The sequence below is a fragment of the Vanellus vanellus genome (genome assembly GCF_965231255.1).
Source record: "Vanellus vanellus genome assembly, chromosome: 4".
Taxonomy (NCBI): Eukaryota; Metazoa; Chordata; class Aves; order Charadriiformes; family Charadriidae; genus Vanellus; species Vanellus vanellus.
In genome coordinates, this window is record NC_138909.1 from 46,316,116 (window position 1) to 46,336,049 (window position 19,934).

At 44.9% G+C, this 19,934-nt stretch overlaps 2 protein-coding genes across 2 annotated transcripts in view; both read left to right on the forward strand.

The window, feature by feature from the left end:
* Positions 1-639: 639 nt before the first annotated feature.
* LOC309671786 (uncharacterized protein) lies at positions 640-1,591 on the forward strand (the record flags this gene model as incomplete). The annotated part of the gene is given in 3 exon segments (XM_082483082.1): positions 640-973; positions 976-1,434; positions 1,437-1,591. Coding segments are annotated over 3 exon segments (948 nt in total).
* A 10,373-nt stretch (positions 1,592-11,964) lies between these two features.
* The window catches only part of DDRGK1 (DDRGK domain containing 1), a 39,644-nt gene continuing 31,674 nt past the window's right edge, over positions 11,965-19,934 (forward strand). Inside the window, exons 1-2 of the mRNA XM_082482699.1 lie at positions 11,965-12,076; positions 18,225-18,383. Of these exons, the coding sequence (XP_082338825.1) occupies positions 11,989-12,076; positions 18,225-18,383 (247 nt within the window). The 5' untranslated portion in view covers positions 11,965-11,988. The remainder of the gene's footprint in view (positions 12,077-18,224; positions 18,384-19,934) is intronic.

The window sequence follows — 19,934 nt, forward strand, 5'->3', positions numbered from 1 at the left end:
CTGGGTGGGATGGGTGGGAGTAAAGGAGAGGGCTGGACCACAGTAAAGACACAAACCTCTGCATTTCAGTCATGGGCTTTTTTTAATAGATTTTTTCCCCCAGAGTTTGTGCAGAATGACTCCCCTTTCACCTTCATATACATGGGACTCATGCACCATCCTGTTGCATCAAGCCAAATTTTTCATTGTCTCCAGCACCAAGTGACCAACCACAGCAAAAAGGTCCTCCCAATGCTCAATACAAGCTTCAAGCTAACTTCAGCTCTCAAGCACTCCCCCCAACCCCACCACTTCCTGCAGGGCTTTTCACTTGCAAGCCTGCCTACTTACACATGCAATATTTTCAGCCATGGCACACCTCCCTGCCTAATCTCCACCCTCCCTGGCCCTTCCAAGTGAGATAAGAGCAGCTGCACAGGCAGCAAAGCAAATAAAGCTAGTGGAGCAGTAGCCCACAAACCTTGTTGGGGAGCTGGGAACAGCCCCATGGAGAGAGGCGATAGCAATGCTTCCACCACCGAGACATGGTACAGAACCAGAGGCAGATGTGGTAGGTAGGTTCAACCAGCCAAGGCAAGGAGGAAGAAGTTAGGAAAGAAGCTGGGAAAGTCTATGGGAGCCCCTCTTCAGGCATCAGTTATGGTATGTAACCCTATTTCCATCTTCATTTCTTTCTTGGCATTTACCGGCACGGTAGGCAAATTCATCGTTCTCTTTGCCTTTATCAGTAATGCCATCTGGCACAAAATCCTTCAGCCCTTAGACAGGATCATTGTCAACATGGCCCTGGTGAACCTCTTACTCTGTTGCTATGAAGAGGTCCCAGCAGTCATCTCCTTTGCCGGCTCCAGTGTTTTTGGCGAGACAGGGTGCCACATCCTTCTCTACACATATCACATCCTGAGGCTGATCAGCATCTGGTCAGTGGAGAATCTAAGTTTCCTCCATCTGATAAAGATCCACAGACCTAACCATTGCTGTCCAAGTTCTTCTACAGGCACCAGGGGCAGTATGTGAACACCATCCTTGCTGGATGCTGGATCTTCAGCATCATCTTCCAATTGTCCTACCTTCAGTACAACGCAACAGCAGAGAGGGTAAGTAATGAAACCATCATATGTCTGGCTACCAGCACTTGCTTAGGTTCTCCAGGGAGTTTCATCATGAAGTTCACCACCTGTGCCTCTGTCAGCTTGGATCTCATCTTCATCATCCTTGTGATAGTCCTGAATGGATTCATCAATGACCTCTGGAGGCAAAGGAGAAAGATAAGTGCTGCCTCCACCACAGGGAGGACTTGGAACAAGCACGTGGCTCAGGCAACCAAGGTCTTGCTCTCACTGCTTTCCATTTATGTTGTCTGCTGGCTCTTCAACAACATCACCTGCGTTACTCTTGTTTCAGGACTCCTTAAGCACAATTTTGAGAACAGCATTCCAGAGGTCTCTATAGAGTGCTGTCCTGCATCTGTTACTCATCCAGTTCCTATGTCATTGTGTTTGGTTACAAGAAAGTCAGACGATACCTCCCTGAAGCTTGCTGGTGCCTGAGATGTGAGAAGCCTACCGTTGTCCAGAGCGTGGAGATGTAACGTACCAAAATCTTTCGTGGGTTGTCCAACTTTCCAGACAGAAATGCATGTCTGCTATGAGGGATTTCTTCAGGTGTTTAAAATAAACCCCTGCCACCTTTCTGGAAACACCTCTTGGATCATGCTTAAAATTCAGGGGGTTCCCATCAATCTTCTTGCACCTGTTGATAACATTGTGGGGTATCATCAACCAGATGAGGGAACTAATCAGAAAAAAAATCCAGTAGACATCAAACAATGGATTTGCCTCAGACGTGTCACAGAAAATATCCCAGAGAAAGTGCAGCAGCAGGTAAACATTTACCTTCAGCCAGATGAAAGCAAATGGAAATACTCTCATCATTGCCAGCCAGCAACAGCCCATAATAAACAAGAGATCAAGTATATATAGTCCCTAAGGACTTGTTACTTTTGAAAACTATAACAGTGAAAGTAGGCATTCTTCAGTATCATCATTGGCAGGCAAGCATTTCCATTTCCACAATAGCTCATTGAGAGAGAAAACAGGTAACAAAAAGCCATCTGAAAGCCCAGGCATTGCACTAATGTGGGCAGCAGCAGAACTGTTAGGTTCTAGGAAAAATTACTGCAAGATTATGTTTTCAGAATTCATGATTTTATGAAGATGAAAATATGACCAGACAAATGGTGCTATGCTTTAGAAGTTTATGGCTTCCAGCACCAAACATTTAATTCTCAACAAAACAGAAATCATGAAGTCACAATGCCAGGGTACATTTTCTTGTGTCAGATCATTCCGTGTATAATGCAGCTGTGAAAATAAAGGAAAATGTAACTCCAAACACTTATGTACCTTTCCCTCCTAGCCCCAAGACAGGTGTCTGGGAATAAAAGAAGGAAAACTTCTTGTGTGCCATTCTGTCGTGTGCCATTCTGTCTTTAAAAAAAAAAAAAATTGTTTCCATTATTATTTGGATTTGACTGATGTGCTTATGCATAATTAAATGTTAGCTGACATACTGAAAGGTGCTTCCCTTCCTTTCTAGTGCTGCCTAAAAACCTCCTCCTGCATTTGTGCTCCCCTTTTAAAGTGGCAATACCTGCAAAGCAGCTACTGGGGCTTTGGGGGGTCTCTTGTCTGTCTTGTCCACACAAGACTGCTAAATATTTGTATGTAGGCATCTTTTGCCATTTGGGGGTATATACCTCCAGGGTAACGACCTGCCTGCAATCCAGAGAGGCTGCTAAGTGCCTGGGGCATTTTAACAGATGCTCAACAAGGGATGGGCTATGCAGACACCTAGCCCAGGAGCTACCTAGCCTCTACACTGCTTTTTCCCTTACAATTTGGTTGCAACTGGCAGATGAAATCCAGTGAATCTCACTTACGGGGTTACTGGTTTTGCATCTCTCTCCAGAGGATCCAGTTTAGCTTCTTTTCCTTTAAGTTCTGCAACCAAGAGCAAAGATAATTTCTGAGCATCCTGACCTCTGTCGGAGATAGGTCCCTGCAGAAAGTGATCCCTGCAAAAGTGCTTTTCTTACTGCTTTTGAGGGAAAAATGTTGTCTGGGTTTCCCTGTTCTTCTTTTTTAGGGGTTCCAGGCTTTCATGATTCAACACACACTGCACATATAAGATTAACAGAGGCAGCAAAAGCCTCCTGGTAGCCCCCGGCAAAGGCCACGTATCAGTCCTGTCCTCTTCCCACCTACCCGGGGGATGCAAGCTGCCTTCCCCTGGCTGTCCCCTGTGGTCCAGGGCGCTGTGTCAACCCCAACCACTCGCCCCTACAACCCACTGTGGGTCTACACCACCATCAGCAAATCACAGCCTTCTAGAGACTCTTAGAAATTGCCCTGATTTTTGAAAATTGACCCTGCAAGGAAGGCAGACAGGGCAATATTTTGGGGAAAGGGGGAAAAAAGAATTCATTCTTCCCCTGAAGCCTTCTGTACGGCTTTTAAAATGGCCCCTGGAAACCTACCATGTTGGCCATCGAAGAAAGCAGGGTACTAGCTTACGTGTGCCTTGAGCCTAATCCAGCCTGACAGTCCTCATAATACGATGTTCCTCCGTTTTTCCACAGATTAGGTACAACAGAGACAACCACTCTGTTCCATTTTCTACACTGTCCAATTAACACTAGCTAGGAGCACCACTTGTTGGAGAGAGAAGGCAATTCAGTCGAAACACGTAACACAGGACATGAATGCAGTACCAGCAAAGACCACTAACTCACGATCCTGCTGGACCCCTACTAAGTGCTTTGATTTTAAGGTGGGTTTTTTTTAATTTATTTTTAAATAAAAATACTCTGTCTTCTCCTGCTCTCCTCTAACTTCCTCCAGCAACATAATCTATTTGGATTAGCTCCAGGAGATGAAAGTAGCCTTACTGCTCTCAGAGGTATCTGTGAACTCCATGCAGTTCAAGTAGAAAAGCAAATATTCCATGTCAGTGATGCAGCTGCCTTAGCTCTTGGCCAGCCATCGGCAAGGAGCTGCTGAAATGGAGTACTGTTATTTCAAAGCCAGATAAGGAGACCACACATACTGCTTTCAAACTGATCTCTTCTTGTACATGCAGTCCCCTCTGTTTTATTTCACAGTCATTTGCAGAATTCCATTAAAATTTAGGCTGGAAGGTACCTTGTCCAGCTGAGTGTTGAATACCTCAAAGAAAAGCAACGCTCCCACTTCTCTGGGCTTTCACCATCCTCACAGTGAAAACATTGTTCCTTGCATCCCATTGAATTTCCCTTACTGCAGCTTACACCCATTGCCTCTCGTCCTTTCATCGCACACCTTTGAGAGGAGTCAAGCGCCCCCTTCTCTATAATCTTAATTACATAGCTGAAAAGAGTGATTAGATCTTACTCAGCCTTCCCTTCTCCAGCCTACCCCAAGCCAGCTCCCTCAGCCTCTCCTCTTATGTCATGTGCTCCAGCCTCCTGACCATGTTCATTGGGACATTCACATGGTGCTACACGCAAGGCAAGACCTCATCTGGCCAAGTCGTTCATATTCAAGACAGAAAGACAGACACATGAAGAAGTGCAGAGAAGTTTGGCATCACTAGGGTAGGGAGCAAGAGGACCTGGGCTTGTTCAGCCTCACTGAAGAAGTCTGAAAGGGAGATGAACTCAGGCAGATAAACAGTCCGCTCTTGGGTTACACCAGTATTTTTTAATGCTGTTGTTCCACAGACACGTCTTTTGGTCATAAAAAGGTTATTAGAAGCTAGGATCGGTTCCCTGGCTCACGAGCACAGAAGGAAGGCACAGGTGAAGGGATGCTAAGAATGGCAGGAAGAAACCTTTAGAGGAAGGGAAGCTTTGCACCAGAGACAACATCTGGAAGAACCACAATTTAGCCTCTAGCCAAGACAAAGTCAAAATGCTTTCTTCTGTGTTGCATCCAGAAAGAGACGTGCAGGCTATGACTCAACCTGCTCATGCCAAAACCAACATGTTAAATGGTGAGCAGCATTCACATTAAATGGAATTTGTAATCCAGCTAAGCGCACTTGCTTGAAATAACTTGGCTGGAAACATGGATTTTTGCAGCTAAAGCCTCACCTCAAGCAACAATTGCCCTACAGTTGCAAATCCCCATCGGTCACTGGGAACAACCCGAGAGAGGTACCACTGTGTTACAGCACCTGCATCCCTGTTTTCTCTACCTGCCCATGTGCAGCAAAACAAATTGCATTTTGACATCTCTGGTTTTCTTTTCCATTAATGCTGGTGGATATGCGGAGAGAGAAGAACAGTTCTTCATTAATTTGTGCTGGAAAGTCTGATCATCCAGGTCTTGGTCACTACTTGCATGTTGTCAGCTGAGTCACGGACTTCTCAGGACATTTATTTCAAATGGAGACAACTGCCCTGAGAAGGAGATAGCCCATTTTAATTAAATGTGTTTAATGGAAACAAGGGAAGGGACAGGTGAAATTAAACTGGAGCTGCTGTGACAGACTTCTTAACTAATGACTTCTAAATTGGTTACAATTTACATTTTGAAAAGATACAGGAAGCTCATTAAGGCTCTAGACAAACAGCTTGGCTGGCCAGAGTGGGGAGGAGTGAGCTCTGCAGTCGGAGCTGCACTGCATGAGAAAGATACCCAGACCGATAGCAACTACTGAACATTAACACCACTGCTATTTATATAATGGTTGCCACTGTGTAGAAGGCCAGTATTTTTATCTCTGATTTTTCAGCTACAAAAAGCCAGGCACAGAAAAGTAACCTGGGACTGGGACTAAGCTCAGATGAGCTACGCGGAGTTAGTCAAGGATGATTTCCAGCAGAAAACGCAGGTCTAGCAGAACAGGTCTTTTCTGGGAATGTGTCCATTCCCAAGAAACGTTGGTTAGGAGCCATCTGGTATAATTTGTAGCCAAAAGAGATGAAGAAAACAATGCAGATGAATTGCTGGAAAGACATCCACATGCACAGATGCAGTCACAGGCACATGGTCCAAACCAGGCGGTCAGGGCATTAACCAGGGAGAGCCCCTGCTTGAAATCAAGGACATCCAGAACCACACACCCTGCATGGTTTCTCTGTTCACCTAAGAGCCTTTGAAAGGTTTTGGTTTTGCTTCAGTGCACACCAGGAAATTTTTGAGAATCACTTCTCACCCACGCTGCTCTTCCAGCTTAAGCCAGCGCCCCGTCTGCTGGGCTCCACCGCGCAGGGCTGAGTCATACCAAAAAGGTAAATCCCCACCTCTGTGGCTACACGAGAGGAAAGCATCTGAATTTCAGTCTTAGGGATTTCACTTCACCACTACGTTTTTCTTTAATCCCCCATTAGCACAGCAGTCTCCATCTCCAAATATTTTTGAAGACCTGCTCAGGGAAATCCGTGGATTTCTTTTAGATTTATATTTTTACTGGCGTTATTTGTTTCAATTCTTCCCCCAGCTTTTAGGGAGAAAGAGCCTTTACCTGATCACCGAGCCTCACTCCCTGTATCACTCAGCCAGTAATACCTGCCCCAGAAGAGGCTGTGGCTGGACGAGACCAGACACTCAAATCTTCAGAGCAGAAACAAACTGCCATGAAACACAACACAGCGGGACAAATCTTGCAACAGCTTCAAACCTTCCAGCACCTTTTGACGTGTTGTGGACTCTAAAGCAGGAAGACAGAAACGAATGGAAACTGCCACAGAGTGAGAACCAAGTTTTTGGTACCTCTTTTGCAAATGACAGTATAGCCCATGACTGTGATCACCTGGACTCCATAACGAAAAGGAAAATAAGGGGAGATAACCATGAGATCCCACCTAGCGGGGCCTTTCTCGTATAACTTCCAACAAAGCTCTGTTAGCTTTCTCACAGCCTAACCAAGGTAGAACCACAAAGCTTTGCCTGCATTCAGCGGCAGCCTGGGAGCACACAGGAGACAGAAATCCAGGGCTGCAGAGCAGAGCCCTGACAAACTGACCCCTTCGCTTAAAAGCTTCAGTAACTCTAGAACAAGAGACCCATGCAAGCAGAACCTAATTTTCCAGTCTTTTATTCATCTTGTTTTTGCGCATGTTTTAATTTTGCAGTTTTGTTATTAAAAACCAAGACTGTTCTGATTGAGTATACCTGCTACTTTTATTGAAATTTCTCTGTTTAAGGTAAATTTAAAAGTTATCTCAAGCAACAATAAGCCATGTTATTTCTCTTAAAACAAGCAATCCAAGTAGAGCAGTGAGAACAAAGCATCCAGGTCTCAGCAGACCAAGACAGGTCTCACAAGCTTCTTTAGAGGCTTTGGGGAGGTGCTGAGCGACCACATGGTGCACCCCGGTGCTGGATGGAGTTCATCCCAAATGTAGGGTTGCCAGGTCATTGCCCTGCAACTGTAAAATACATATGCAGCCCTTTAACTCTGGCACACTGATTCGGACACCTCCCAGAGGCTGATCCTGCAATCCACGGAGCGCTTCCCGGAAGGTACCGAAGAGTGGATCCAGAAACACATATTCATTAACACATTTATAGACGAGTATTTGGAAGAATACCCGCGGTTGATATCCAAGTGGGAGGGAGCAGGCAGGTAGCGCTTGCATTATTTCTCCCTGTACATACATTCTGTTATACGAAGGTCACATGCACGTTGTAAATTCAGGCATGCCCAGGCACTGGAAAGTAATCATCCATGTGAGAAAACTGTTAGAAAGTTCCCCAGCATAAATTTGGGTGCCAATTTGAATTTTCCTAGATAATTCCCAGGCACAGTTCAACGCACAGAACAGTCCAAGAACAACTCCCAGCAGGCAGTTTGCATCCAGTCACCCTCTCCTGGAAGGCAAGACAGTTTACAAGGTTGGAAGAGGGCATTTTGTGCCAGTCGGCCACAGGATACATTTAGTTCCTGGATGCACTTAGTTTATTAGCACTGATGAAGCTGAATTGCCTCTACTTAGAGTCTCGTTGCTGGACATCAATACATGACGCCACCGTACACCTACTGAATCAAACACTCCAGGACTGCACTGCCAACTGGATTAATTCTCGTTGCTATTACAAAGAAGTGACAATCACGCATGCAAGTGCGTATAAAATTCCTATATACAATGAGGCATTTGAGGGAGTAATGTGCTATCTGGCCTTTTGTCAAAGTAAAGAATAATTTGAAAAGCCACATATTTTCCCCCAAAACTGCTTGCACAAGGCTCAGGCACTGCCCCCATGCTGGCTTAGGAAATTGCATAGGTTTGCAAGTTCTGGATTACTATGATCCCACCACAGTGCAATATTTGCTAGATGGAGTGGCATGAGTTATGCTCCAAGAGGTGGTCCTTTAACTCAGGTAACACTCACTGCTCATCACAGCCTTCACATACATTCTCCTTGTGCCTTGTGTCCTGGTTTGAGGTAAAACAGAACCAATTTTGTTCGGTAACTTTGCTTCTTAGCTGGGCCTCTCTAACTACTGAAATTAACAGCATATTTTGCAGACAGCGTTCACTCTCTCAGAGTGATAAGACCAATTGTTTATAGCTGATGCCCAGGCATGGTATGCAGAGAGGCTCCTGCTTACACTTATTGCTGTAACAGCCAAGGCCAACCAACTTTGTTATTTGTCCCGTCGGAGGGTCGGAAGTGGAAAAGCATAGTGGAGTACCACCTGCAGGGAGCGGACAGGACAGGTGACCCAAGACTGACCAACAGGGTATTCCATCCCATCTGCTTCATGCTCAGTATAAAAGCATCGGGATCAAAGGGTCAGCTCTCTTCCTTCAATGGCCGACGTCTGAGGAGGATTCTGTTCGTCTGCCTGTGATCCCGATCCTAAATGCAGATCCGGAATTCAGTTCCCATCCGTCACTGAGTCCAGCCTGGGACTGCCGCAGTGCCAGACGGTGTCGTGATTGTCATCCTGGGAGGTTGATACGGTTTTGTATATGTTTCATTATTTCTTTTTATTTTATTATTAATATTTCATTAAATTAGTTTAGTTCCTTCTAAACTCCTAAGTCTCTTTTTCACTCCTCTGCCTCTCTCTTTGAAGAAAGGTAGAGGGGAGCATCTGTCGATCCCATCTGGGGTCCCCCAGGTCCCCAGTACCTGATTTGGCCTAAACCACGACACCTTGGTAGGAAGTCAACCTCAAAATCATGTGAAATCTACATGGTTATTAAAGAAACCAGAGGGACTTTTCCAGATCTAAACCAGGAAAAATACAAAAGGGCATCTGAGAAATACAGCCCAAGGGATGTAAAATGTTTCTGAAGAAGACCCCTGTGTCTTAACCAAACAGAACACCTGATGCACTGCCACTCATCTGTAGCTTGAGCTCTGTTTCTACATGGCACAATGGTGACACCTACAGGGAAAAACTCATGTGCTACCTCTGCAGTCCAGAAAGGAGCAGATGACATCACTTCATTAACATTATCTCCTTATTAAAGGCTGTAGGGACCGTGCAAGCAAATAAAATACATATCAGTCACACAAGTAAGCGTTGGCTGCAAACCAAGGTCATTAGCAGGATGATGACAAAACAGGATCTGGGAGCCACCAACTCCTTCCACATCTGCTGTAGCCACTGCTACCAAGCAAAGCACAAATGACAGCAAAATTAGGCAAACAAAAAAAAAAAAAAGTAAAATTACTGTAATAATGCTTCTTTCCAAATGCATCTTTTGAGCTTTGCTTGGTGTATACCCATGTGTGGCTCCAGGACAGGGCTACTTGTGCACCCAGAGAGCCTTGGACTGAACTACACTGAGACTATGGCTTAACACACAGGTTTGGGAGAACACCCCACCGCTTCCTGCTCCTTCAGCCATGAACTCAGTGCAGGGTAGAGCACAGGGTGGTATCCCATGCTTGGCTTGTGTGAGACTATCTTCTCAGCAGTGTTACAGGACTTGATACAGGGCTATAGAAGAATATTCAAACATTAGAGCACGTAATATTTCTTAGGAAGTTTAGTATGTTCTCTAATCAGAATGGATTTTAAGGAAGTGAAATATCCTACAGATAAAATAAATAAAAACTTTGTTTTTAACTCTCATTAAAGAGTCAGCATTTGTCAAATTTGCAAGCAAAGACATGGAAGAAAAAACCCAGACATTTGTCATTCCGTTTTTATTTTTACAAGCAACCCTGAGCATTACACATGATATAAAATAATCATTGTCTTAAGCACACCCTAAAGATAACCACCAGGAAAGCGTAAGTTCATAATTTATCTAATTGTCTATAGGTGCAATTTCCCTTGTGTTTCAAAAGTTACCTGAGGACACATCCTTTCTGACCACACAGTGATTAGACTAACCTGGTAAGACAGAAATAGACCACAGACAATACCGTTTGTGCAAAGCATGAACAAAGGGGCATTGTCATTGATTTCCAAAATGAGGCTTGAAAGACTGATATTAAAATAAAACTTTGTAATAAAACATCCAGTCTGTAGTTCAGCTCCTTTTTGAGAACTTCCCACTGTGTCACTGGTTCTACGCTGTTAAGACTTAGCAAAGCCGTTTCTGTGGCAGACAGATCTGAATTTGTCTCCAGCTCACGACAGTATGTACACAGGCAGCTGTGCAGTCCCCAGTAATGACTAATTAGCTAACAGTTCTTTTGATTATGTCTATATGTCCAATAGCCTCTAATTTCCATTTTCAATTGTGAAAGCATTTCCCAAAAAAATCCCTCCCAACAACAAAGACTGCTTTAAAAGGCCACACTAAAGGGATCTCCAAAGCAAAAAAGGGCTAGATCAGTCAGAATTTTACAGCCACAAAGCAAGTCAAATAAGTAAAAATTAAAATACTTTTCTCCTCACTCATAGGACTGGGGCAGAGCCCAACAAACGATTTCATATCTAACAGTGGGTGACCATCTAAAGGGAGAAAATTTTGTTCTCCACCCCTAGATACAAATTCCTGCAGTATCTCTTTGTACTGATACATGTTCTGATCTGGCTAAAAACTAAATCCAGAAAAAAAGAAAAAAAAAAAAAAAAAAAAGAGTTCCCTGCTGTGGCCCATCGTGTGGTCACAGGACATTGCTACCAGTAAAAGAGAAGCAACAGGTGGCTCCATTTGGCTGGACACCAGCATTAGATCAGCTTAAAGCAACTTATCATCTACAGCCAAAGCCCACCCACCTGCACTGGCTCTGCAAAGATCGGTGCAGACCTGATTTTTAAACAGATCAGCTTCCTTTGGTCAGCTTGCTTTACTACATTTTTACCAAATTAAGCCTGCTTACATCAAACAGATAGTTTGGGGCCATTTCAGGGTCAGCCTCTCCGATTTTGTGAGAGCCAGACTCGCTTTGGTTCAGGCCATACCAGGACATCATTTCTTCAGCTTCCTTGAGGTGCTGCTGACCCAGGCACCTTCACCTTGATTCCACGCCTCCATACTACTGACTTAAAGGCAGAAGTTATGGATTACTCATAGGTGTAACTTAAGCTTCATTGCCAGGGACGCCCTGACAGCCAGCATGCTCAGCGCCGCCTGCCCGGGGCGGACCCGCTGCACGCAACAGGCGCTCACCCCGCGACGCTGCTGAGGGAAGCGCGTCAGCAGCGGCCGCCCCGTTCCCCCAGCAGCCGTACCCGACGGACAGGCCCACCGGCGCCGCGTTCACGGGCAGCTTTGCCTCACAGTTTTTAATTCCTCCTTTCAACTTCCTTCCCGGGAGCCCCAGCGACCGGCCCGGGCCGAGCCGGGCCCCGCAGCCTCCCTCCCCGACCGCAACGCTCCCTCAGAGCCGCGCCTCTCCGCCAGGCCCCCTCGCCGCGCGCGGGCTGCCCGCCGTCACGCCGGCCCGGCCCCGCCGCGCCCGCCTCGGCGCCGGCCCGCTGCAGGCAGCCACCGGGCAGCCCGCACTCTGGGGCCTTTGCCATGGGACGTACCAAGTGCCGCCCCCTCCCCCCCCTCCACGGTTGATGTGGGCGGGGCCATGAGGGAGGATGGACGCGGTGCTGCTCGCCGCCGCAGCTGTGCTCCTCGCGGTCCTCCTCTTCTTCGCCACCCGCCTCCGCGGCCAGGCGAGGGCAGGTGGGTTACAGCCTGGCCGGGCCTCTCCCCCTTCCCTCCCCCATGGTCGCTCCCCGCCCCGGCTCAGCCTGCTCCCGCTCTCAATGGGTGCGCGGGGCGGGGGGAGGGGGCGTCTCTATGGAAACCGTGGGAGGGGGGCGCCTCGCCTCTAGGCCTTCCCCTGAGGGGGACCCGCCATGGTGGGGGGGGTCCCGCTGGTTCCCCCAGGATCCCTGGCGTCCTGCCCTTCCCTCCGCCCGCTGGGTTCGTCCCTCAGGCCCCAGGGTGGCAGCGCCAGGCGGCGGCGAGGCCTGCTGCTGCTGGCCGGGGCCCAGGCCCAGTTCCCGGGCGGTCCCAGGGTGAGGGGCGCTGGGTTTGCCGCAGGGTTGAAAGCCTGGCTGGGTTCCCGCTCTTGGGCCGGGCGGGCGGAGCGAAGGTGTCCCTGAGGCTCCTCCTGCACACCGGGAGTGAAATCCGCTGCGTGAGGTGACAGCGCAGCCTGGCTGGCAGGCGGGTCTTCGCCCCGGCTCCTCCCTGGCAGGTCCCGGGCAACGGCCGATTCATGTTCCTGTCAGACTTGAAAGGCAGGCCGGCCCCTTCTCCTGCCTCTGGCAGCCTGCTTTACCTACATTTCACAGAAATTGCCCACTTTTGCTCCTTTTCCACCTCGCCTGAGGCTGCGAGGGCTTTCTGGACACGCCAGGTTTAGGTGCTCCGCGGTCCCGTTCTGGGAACCGGTAGATGATGCAGCACTTCCAGTCCTTCTGTCTCTCTTATTGCTGACCAGCAGTTGTGGCAGCGTGAAACCGTGGTGGAAGCGACCTTGTGTGAGTTGAATGTTATGGGAAGAAATCAGATACACAACTTACCAGCCTTGTTGTGTTTTTCAAAGTGGAAGAAGGGAGGTTGTTTAGCTGTGGGTCTCAGATTCAACTGTTTAGCCAGGACAAGCACTGAAGCTTTGTCAACATAACACTACCCGTTCCAGGTTTTGGGCTTGAGGGTTTTTTGGTTTGGGGTTTTTTTTTTGAGAGGAGGAGGTAGCTTTGATAATCTTTTTAAGACAGGAAAAAAACCTCTAGTATAAATGCAGTCATGCTAGTGCAAGAGTACATGCTGGTAATTTTTGCTGATAATAAATTTTCCAGCATGTTTTCTCTCACACCACCTCTTGCACAGACTTGGTCTAAATCTTTCTCAACTGCTTGGAAACTGATGAAATTTTGTCAGATTCCTAGTTAGTTAAAGCTTTTGGTAAAAAGTGAGTGCACGTCCCAGAGAGATGAGACTGCTGGAAATACATAAGTTCCTGAACTTGACTTGTATCATGACTTACGGGGGCTTGGGAGGATTTCTTTTTCTTTTCTTTTTAAGTGTAAAATATTTTGACTTAACTTGAAGCCCAAACATTTGTTTTAAATGGTCTGAATTCTCAAAAGGCTTTAATTCTGTTTTTGAGCAGCTTGGTTAAAGTTAGTTTACATTCAGGATAATTTAATAATTTTGAAGCGTCTTTTTCAGTGGCATCTTTTTGACACTGCCACATCAGTCTTGCCTTTTTTATTGTGGTTTTAAGGTAATTTACCTTAATATACTGATTTCTGTCATTATAAAGTCCTTTACAGAATTCCAGATTGTGGGGGTGACTTTGTTCTCCTTACACAACAGAAATTATTTTTTAAAACCATTGGGATTGTGGTATATTTAAGATCTGCAAAATTTGGTCTTAAACAGAAATTTGCTTTCCTGTTCCTTTTTCTTCTGCGGAAAATGGAAGCTGCTACAATTCTGCTAGTAAATCTGTGTTGTCACATAGAAAAGAATTGAAACCAGGGATACCTCACGTAGACAACTGGTGGTAGCTCTCACCTTTTCTCGTTAAATGTCTGGGGATTGGGGCAAAAGCTTCTCTTTATGCTCTCTCTTCTGGAATTGTCCTTTCAAAAACATTCAAGACTTGACTGCTTTAGATAATGAAGGGAGCTAATGATCACAAGAGGTAAATCCTGTAACTTTGTATTTCCTTTGAAAGGTTATTTGGAGCAGCACAGTGTTTCCAGCAGGACCGTGCCTGGACTTGTGGGGTTTTTTTTTCCTGTTCTCAGTAGAACAACATAGCATTGCTGGCTTTTATACATAATTGGCATATCTATTTGTGAACAAGCTCTAATGTGATAAGCCGTGCTGGGCAAAAGCACCCCTTCGGGGAAGCCAAGCATACTTCCACCTGTTGCATTTTGAATCCCTTTCTCATTGAGTTTCACAGGTTAGGTTAGCATGAAGGTAGAAGATGCTGGATGCTGTCTGTGTGGTGGGAAGTACCACTAAGGTGTGAGGGTGCAGTAGGTGGAGCTCTCGCCGTGTCAGTGCAGAATGAGGGAGCTCACAAACTAGTAGCTGTGTCTTGCTGGACTGCCTCAAAACTTGCCAGCCCAGGTGTTACCCTGATGGACTTGCTTATCTGATACAATTGATGGTAATGTGCTGTGATAGGCAAAGGATTGCTTTGCAAGAAAAAAATACCTTTGCTCTGAGCAAGTGGAAATTTGCAAAGCTTTGTAAAGGAACAGATTTCTGCCTGAGGGATGTAAAATTAGATCCTAAGAAGTCTGGGCTCTGAAAGATTTCGTAGTATTCTTTGTGTTTCACACAACAACAGTGGTGCTTCACATGCAGTTTAGGAAAGAGCTCTGTTTTCAGAGCAGAGTTCTGCTCTGTTTCTCTTGTGGAAGGAGCTCTGACGGTACAACTGGAGTCTCACAGTTGCTGGTGTGTGCTGACTGACAAGTCAGATGAAATAATCTCCATTGCTGCCTCTGCACTGTGCTGATGTTTCTGAAAATGCAGAGGCAGAGCTGCTCTCAGCACAGCAGTAAACCTGCTGTCTTCAGAAAAGAGATATTACCTGGTTTTTGAAAGGCTGAGTCAGAAACTGGCAGACATTAAACTTCAAAATACAAATTAAACCCATGTCCATTTTCCAGACATCTGTTTAATTTTTTTTGGTTTGTATTGCCTGTTAATTTGAGGGCTTTATCTAATTAATTTATTCTGGCCTGCCGTTCTGCAAATCATCGAGCAACTCATGTATGACTCGTCTTGCCTATATAATGTTGGTCATTAAGTTTCACTCAGATGTTTCTATATCAAGTCTAATTAGTCCTTTTGTGACTAAGCTCTGCATGAACTGGCTAGCCTGGGGTGCCACTTACGTCTGAGATGTCTGCAGCTACAGGAAAATGAAGAGATGTATTCAGATAAGTGCAGTGGCCAAAACACGTCCTGTGCTGCAGGAGGAGATGAAAAAAACACAGGGCCAGACCCCAGAGAAGGTTATTCTTGACCTCAAATCTGACAGTCAGTCCAGTTTCAAGAGTAAGAGGGTTTTTAAGTATATCTTGTATTCTTTGAAACCACCAGTCACACCCCTCTGTGCGCAGCTCTAGTCAATCTATGATACTTCCCATTCAGAGGGAGAGAGAGCACATCTGAGTTTCTGGATACTGGAATAAATGTGTCTTGAGCCACATAGACAAATCGTTGACCTCTGAAGATCCAACCAGGTATAAGTGTGTTACAGGCAGAGTAAATGATTCTTTTCTCCTTCCCCTCACGAAGGATGGGAAGAATTGCAAGGACCAACGTTCGCATTTGTCAAATGACTGTCCAGCTGAATGCTTTGCAAACAGAAGCTATAGGGGAGGGGGGAAAGGAAAAAGCTGTATTAAAGCATGTCTTCTCCTACTAAATGACAATCCATAGCATCTAGGTGTCTTCAGTTGTTTGTCTCAATGTTTTGGAGATCTGTCCAAAGTATTGTCCAACAACTGCCTTGTGTGTTTGACCATGATATGGGTCGAGTTTGTGGGGTTTCTACTACTTTCTGAGCGCTGTTAACTCTGGTCAACTTTGAGGAATTACCGTGTCTCCAATAGAGAATTAAATTGAGACAACAGGATAGCTTGATTCACACGTTTGTCTGTGTGAGGATTAAGCACCTCAGTTTGAAATGAATACATGGCTTATAAATAGATTCCTCTTTCACAAAATGCAAAACAGTCTTTGTTTCGCAGGACAACAGGAACCAAAACCAAGGCCTAGAATGAATGAGCGCAAGAACTGCATGGCTGATAGGCTGTGCAGGGCTGCTTTTGGAAGTTATCGAGATAGACAGACTGAAGCTTTCAGGTGAAGGGATGCTAAGGTTTGAATTACACCATATCTTGAGAACTCAAGAGAAATGTTGCATTTGTATAGAAAGTCTTTTAGCAGACTGAGTATTTCTGGAATTTTAGTGTCCCAATAAGTGATCTGCTGCTCTGCCTTTGCAATATAATGCTTTCCTATAGCATGTTCTGTAGCGTTCAAAATAAGCATTATTATGCTATAAATAAGACTGGGCAAGCCTTGAAGCAAAATGATCAGATCCCTGGAGTCTACAGTCTGTAATTTATTCTAGATCTGTTTTGGTCCACAGATAAAAGAAGTGGATGAGAACAAGAGGGTGACAGCAGTGTGACAGTGCAGTGACTCAATTCAAAGTGTCATGGTGCATGTTAGTACTAGAGTTTGCTGGGGGACTGCTAACATCATTGGTGCAGCAATCCTGAACTGCTAATAGCTTTTTTGACCAAATACTTCCCCAGATTACTCTGTGTTGCAGCCTGTGCTGAGCTCAGTGCTGCTTCAGCTATATTGCTATCAGTACCAAAGTTAGCTGCATTGAAGCTAGTTGAGGTATAATGAGATGAGCTGCAAGCACACCTTTGATCGTCATGTAGATGTAGTCATAATGAATCTTATTTTCTGATCATATATATGCTAATAGTAGGGTCTTTTTAGGAAGGCATTGTTTGGATTAGAGGATGCTGGAAGCTTGGCAGACTGTAGAAAGCATTTTGTGCTCCTGCTGGGACACCATGTAATTCAGCAAAGCACAAAAATATGTGTCCTGGGTTTAAGTAAATGAGTAGTTCTGCAGCATTCCATGAGACCATTTGAAAATTTACCTGAATTAAGGCATAGTGTTTAATACTTTGCAGGATTGAGCAAGTAACAACATATAAAAATGTTACGTTTATCAACTGAATATGTAAAGCAGGTATTAAGAATGATGATATTTTACCATTATCTGATTGTTTCATCATGACTGCCATAGATGATAGCAACAGGATCATGGAGATCCAAAGAAAAACCTGGGGGAGGGTTTTCTATGGAGAACTTCTGAAATGAGCCCACCAGTCAGTTGCTTGCTCCCATGCTGTATCACGTCTGTTCCTCTGTTACGATATTCCTCATTTGTCAGATCTTAACTAGTAACTGCAGCATATGCAGAGAGGATGGCAGGGAGAGCTGCAGTGATGTCTGGTGTTCTGTCTTCCCCTACATGAGTTTCTTGGGAAACCTGCAGTTTAAATCAGTATGGTAGAATGAAGTTACCCTGTATGTATTATGGCTGTAATTTGTAATCCTTATTTGCTATTCAGGTTTTGTTCCAGGTATAACAATTCATATATTCCATTCTGATACATGCATGCTCTGAGGTTTGAATTTGGATGAATCTATTTCTAAGTTACACAAGTACAAAATAAAAAAAAAATATTAAAAAATCAGAAGGGGAAAAAAAGTACTTCTGGATCCTTGCCTTCTGGTAACTCAGAAATGATTAGACTGGTAGTCCTGCCAGATAAAGGGAATTCTTTTCTGGCAGAAGGGAGAAACAGGTTATCATTAGATTAAACTATTAGATTAAGTAAGAATATTTTTTGAGCACTTTAGGGGAGGGGTCTTTGTTCTGTGGTGTGGTTATTTTTTGTTGTTTTTTTGGGGGGGAAGGGCTCTGTCAGATCAAATAACATTAGCAGCACATAGCTGTAGTTTCTCTTTACAATGATCTATGTGCTATTGTAAAAAAGACTGCTGTCAGGATAAAAAGAGCACTGTGCGCAAATAAGAAGGTTCCAGTGCATGATCTTGCTTAATCATGGGAAGGCAACTTGCACACATCTGCTGCTGTGCAGGGAAAAAAAACACATGAGAGTGGGGAGGCATTTGCTTATTTGGAAAACAGCACTGGTATTGCACTTCTGTTTGCAAAAGTTGACTAGCAAAACAACTGCATCAAGCAAAGATGGCAAATCTCTCATCAGTTATTATTTCCCTTTTGCAGCTGATGAGGAACACCAGCAAAATGTGGCGGCAGCAGCAGTGGCCAGGCCTCGGCTCCATGCTGAAGAGCGGGGAGATGGCATGCCAAGGCGCCGGAGGAACATGGGAAACCGGATGATGGCCCAGAGGAGAGCACAGCAGGCGGAAGACTGGGTGGAAGGTAACGTTTGGTTCGCTTCATCTTGCAAACACTGAAGTGGACCTTAAGAGCAGAATTTAAGGCCGGTGAAGGGATGTGATTGGCTCATGAAGAAAGTTTCTCAGTTTTGCTGACTGTGAATTATTTACAGCTTGACTATAATCTATTTGACTGTCCACCTTCTGTCTGTACTTCATCGCTTGTCTCTAGGTATCACCTTTAACTGAAGTGTTAAGCTCCTTCTGTGGTGAATTGAGGCAGTTTGTTGTGCCAACAGTGCATCACAACACTTTTCCCTTACTTCCTGGAAACTGCCTTTTGTATTTTCTGCTTGGCTATGCAGGTTAAATTTGGGTAAACAGGATCTGCACATTGCATTAGAATAATGAGCTGTAGTAAAGCATTGTTTCTTGAAAATCAGTGGGAAGCATTAATTCCTAAAGTAATATCTCTAAAATCTGGAGTCTTCTTTCCAAGAAGCCATCCAGGTGGTGATCAGAATCAAGACGATTAGCTGGAGATCACCTCAGACTGCAGCACTTCATCTTACAGGTTGTTGAGTCCTCTGTTCCTGTGCTGGATCTACAGTTAATAGCTATACTTCTGTGGTGTGGTTGTAGACAAGAATATGGTGATAAATAACATATTTCTACAGCCTGCAAGCCTCACACTCTTCGCTGGTGAAACTTCACACACTATCTTTATTACTAAAGAGATTATATCACCATGATTCACCTAACTGGATTCCTTCTACTTTCAGTTTGTAGCTTAAGTGTTCAGGGTTTCTGCTGAAGTATTGATAAAAGTGGGCTTTGCTTCGCTTGAGTTTGCAGTGGAGATCAGGGTGTCTTTTTGGTCTGCGGTGGGCAAGAAACAGTGAGCACGCATCTGTGTGATGCCTTGATTAGGGGCTCGTTGCACTTTCTTCAGCTTTTGTCTTGCAGTTTGTGGAAAGCATCATGCGCTCACATTGGCAGGTAAACATGCTATTTAAGTTAATTATGTTCAACAGTTTCACAAATGCAAAATTGACAGATCTGAACTTTTCAACTGTGATTATTTCTTTTCATGTGATAACATCCTGGAAAGAAAATGGAATCTAAAAATCTTTCACTTTAAACTCCAGACATCAAAAGTTTGAATGCCGAAGGCCAACAGTGAAGCTGTCAAAGCAAATGGCTTATCTTACTTTGTCACTTTAGCAACAGAAGAATCTGTGTCATTGGGCTTTATAAATAATTCTTTTGCAGCTTACTGTACATCACATGCAAGTGCTATGGCCCTTGCATGAAGTCTTCTTTGAAATTACATCCCTGTCTTATTTGAGGTGTTTTAATTTCTTTTTCAAATTAAATCAACTTCTTGGTCTTTGCTTCTGTTTTGTGATTCTTTGTGTGTTTTTATTCATATTCTGGGATAGTCTTTCCAAGTGCCTAAGCACTGCTGCACAACAGTAACACCAAAGCCTTTGGAGATTGAGCATCGACTTCAGCCATATAGCTGTGGAGAGAAGCATCTGTCCCTGGTTCCCCAGTGCTGAAGTGTGGAATGACTAGTGGCTGTATTGGGATT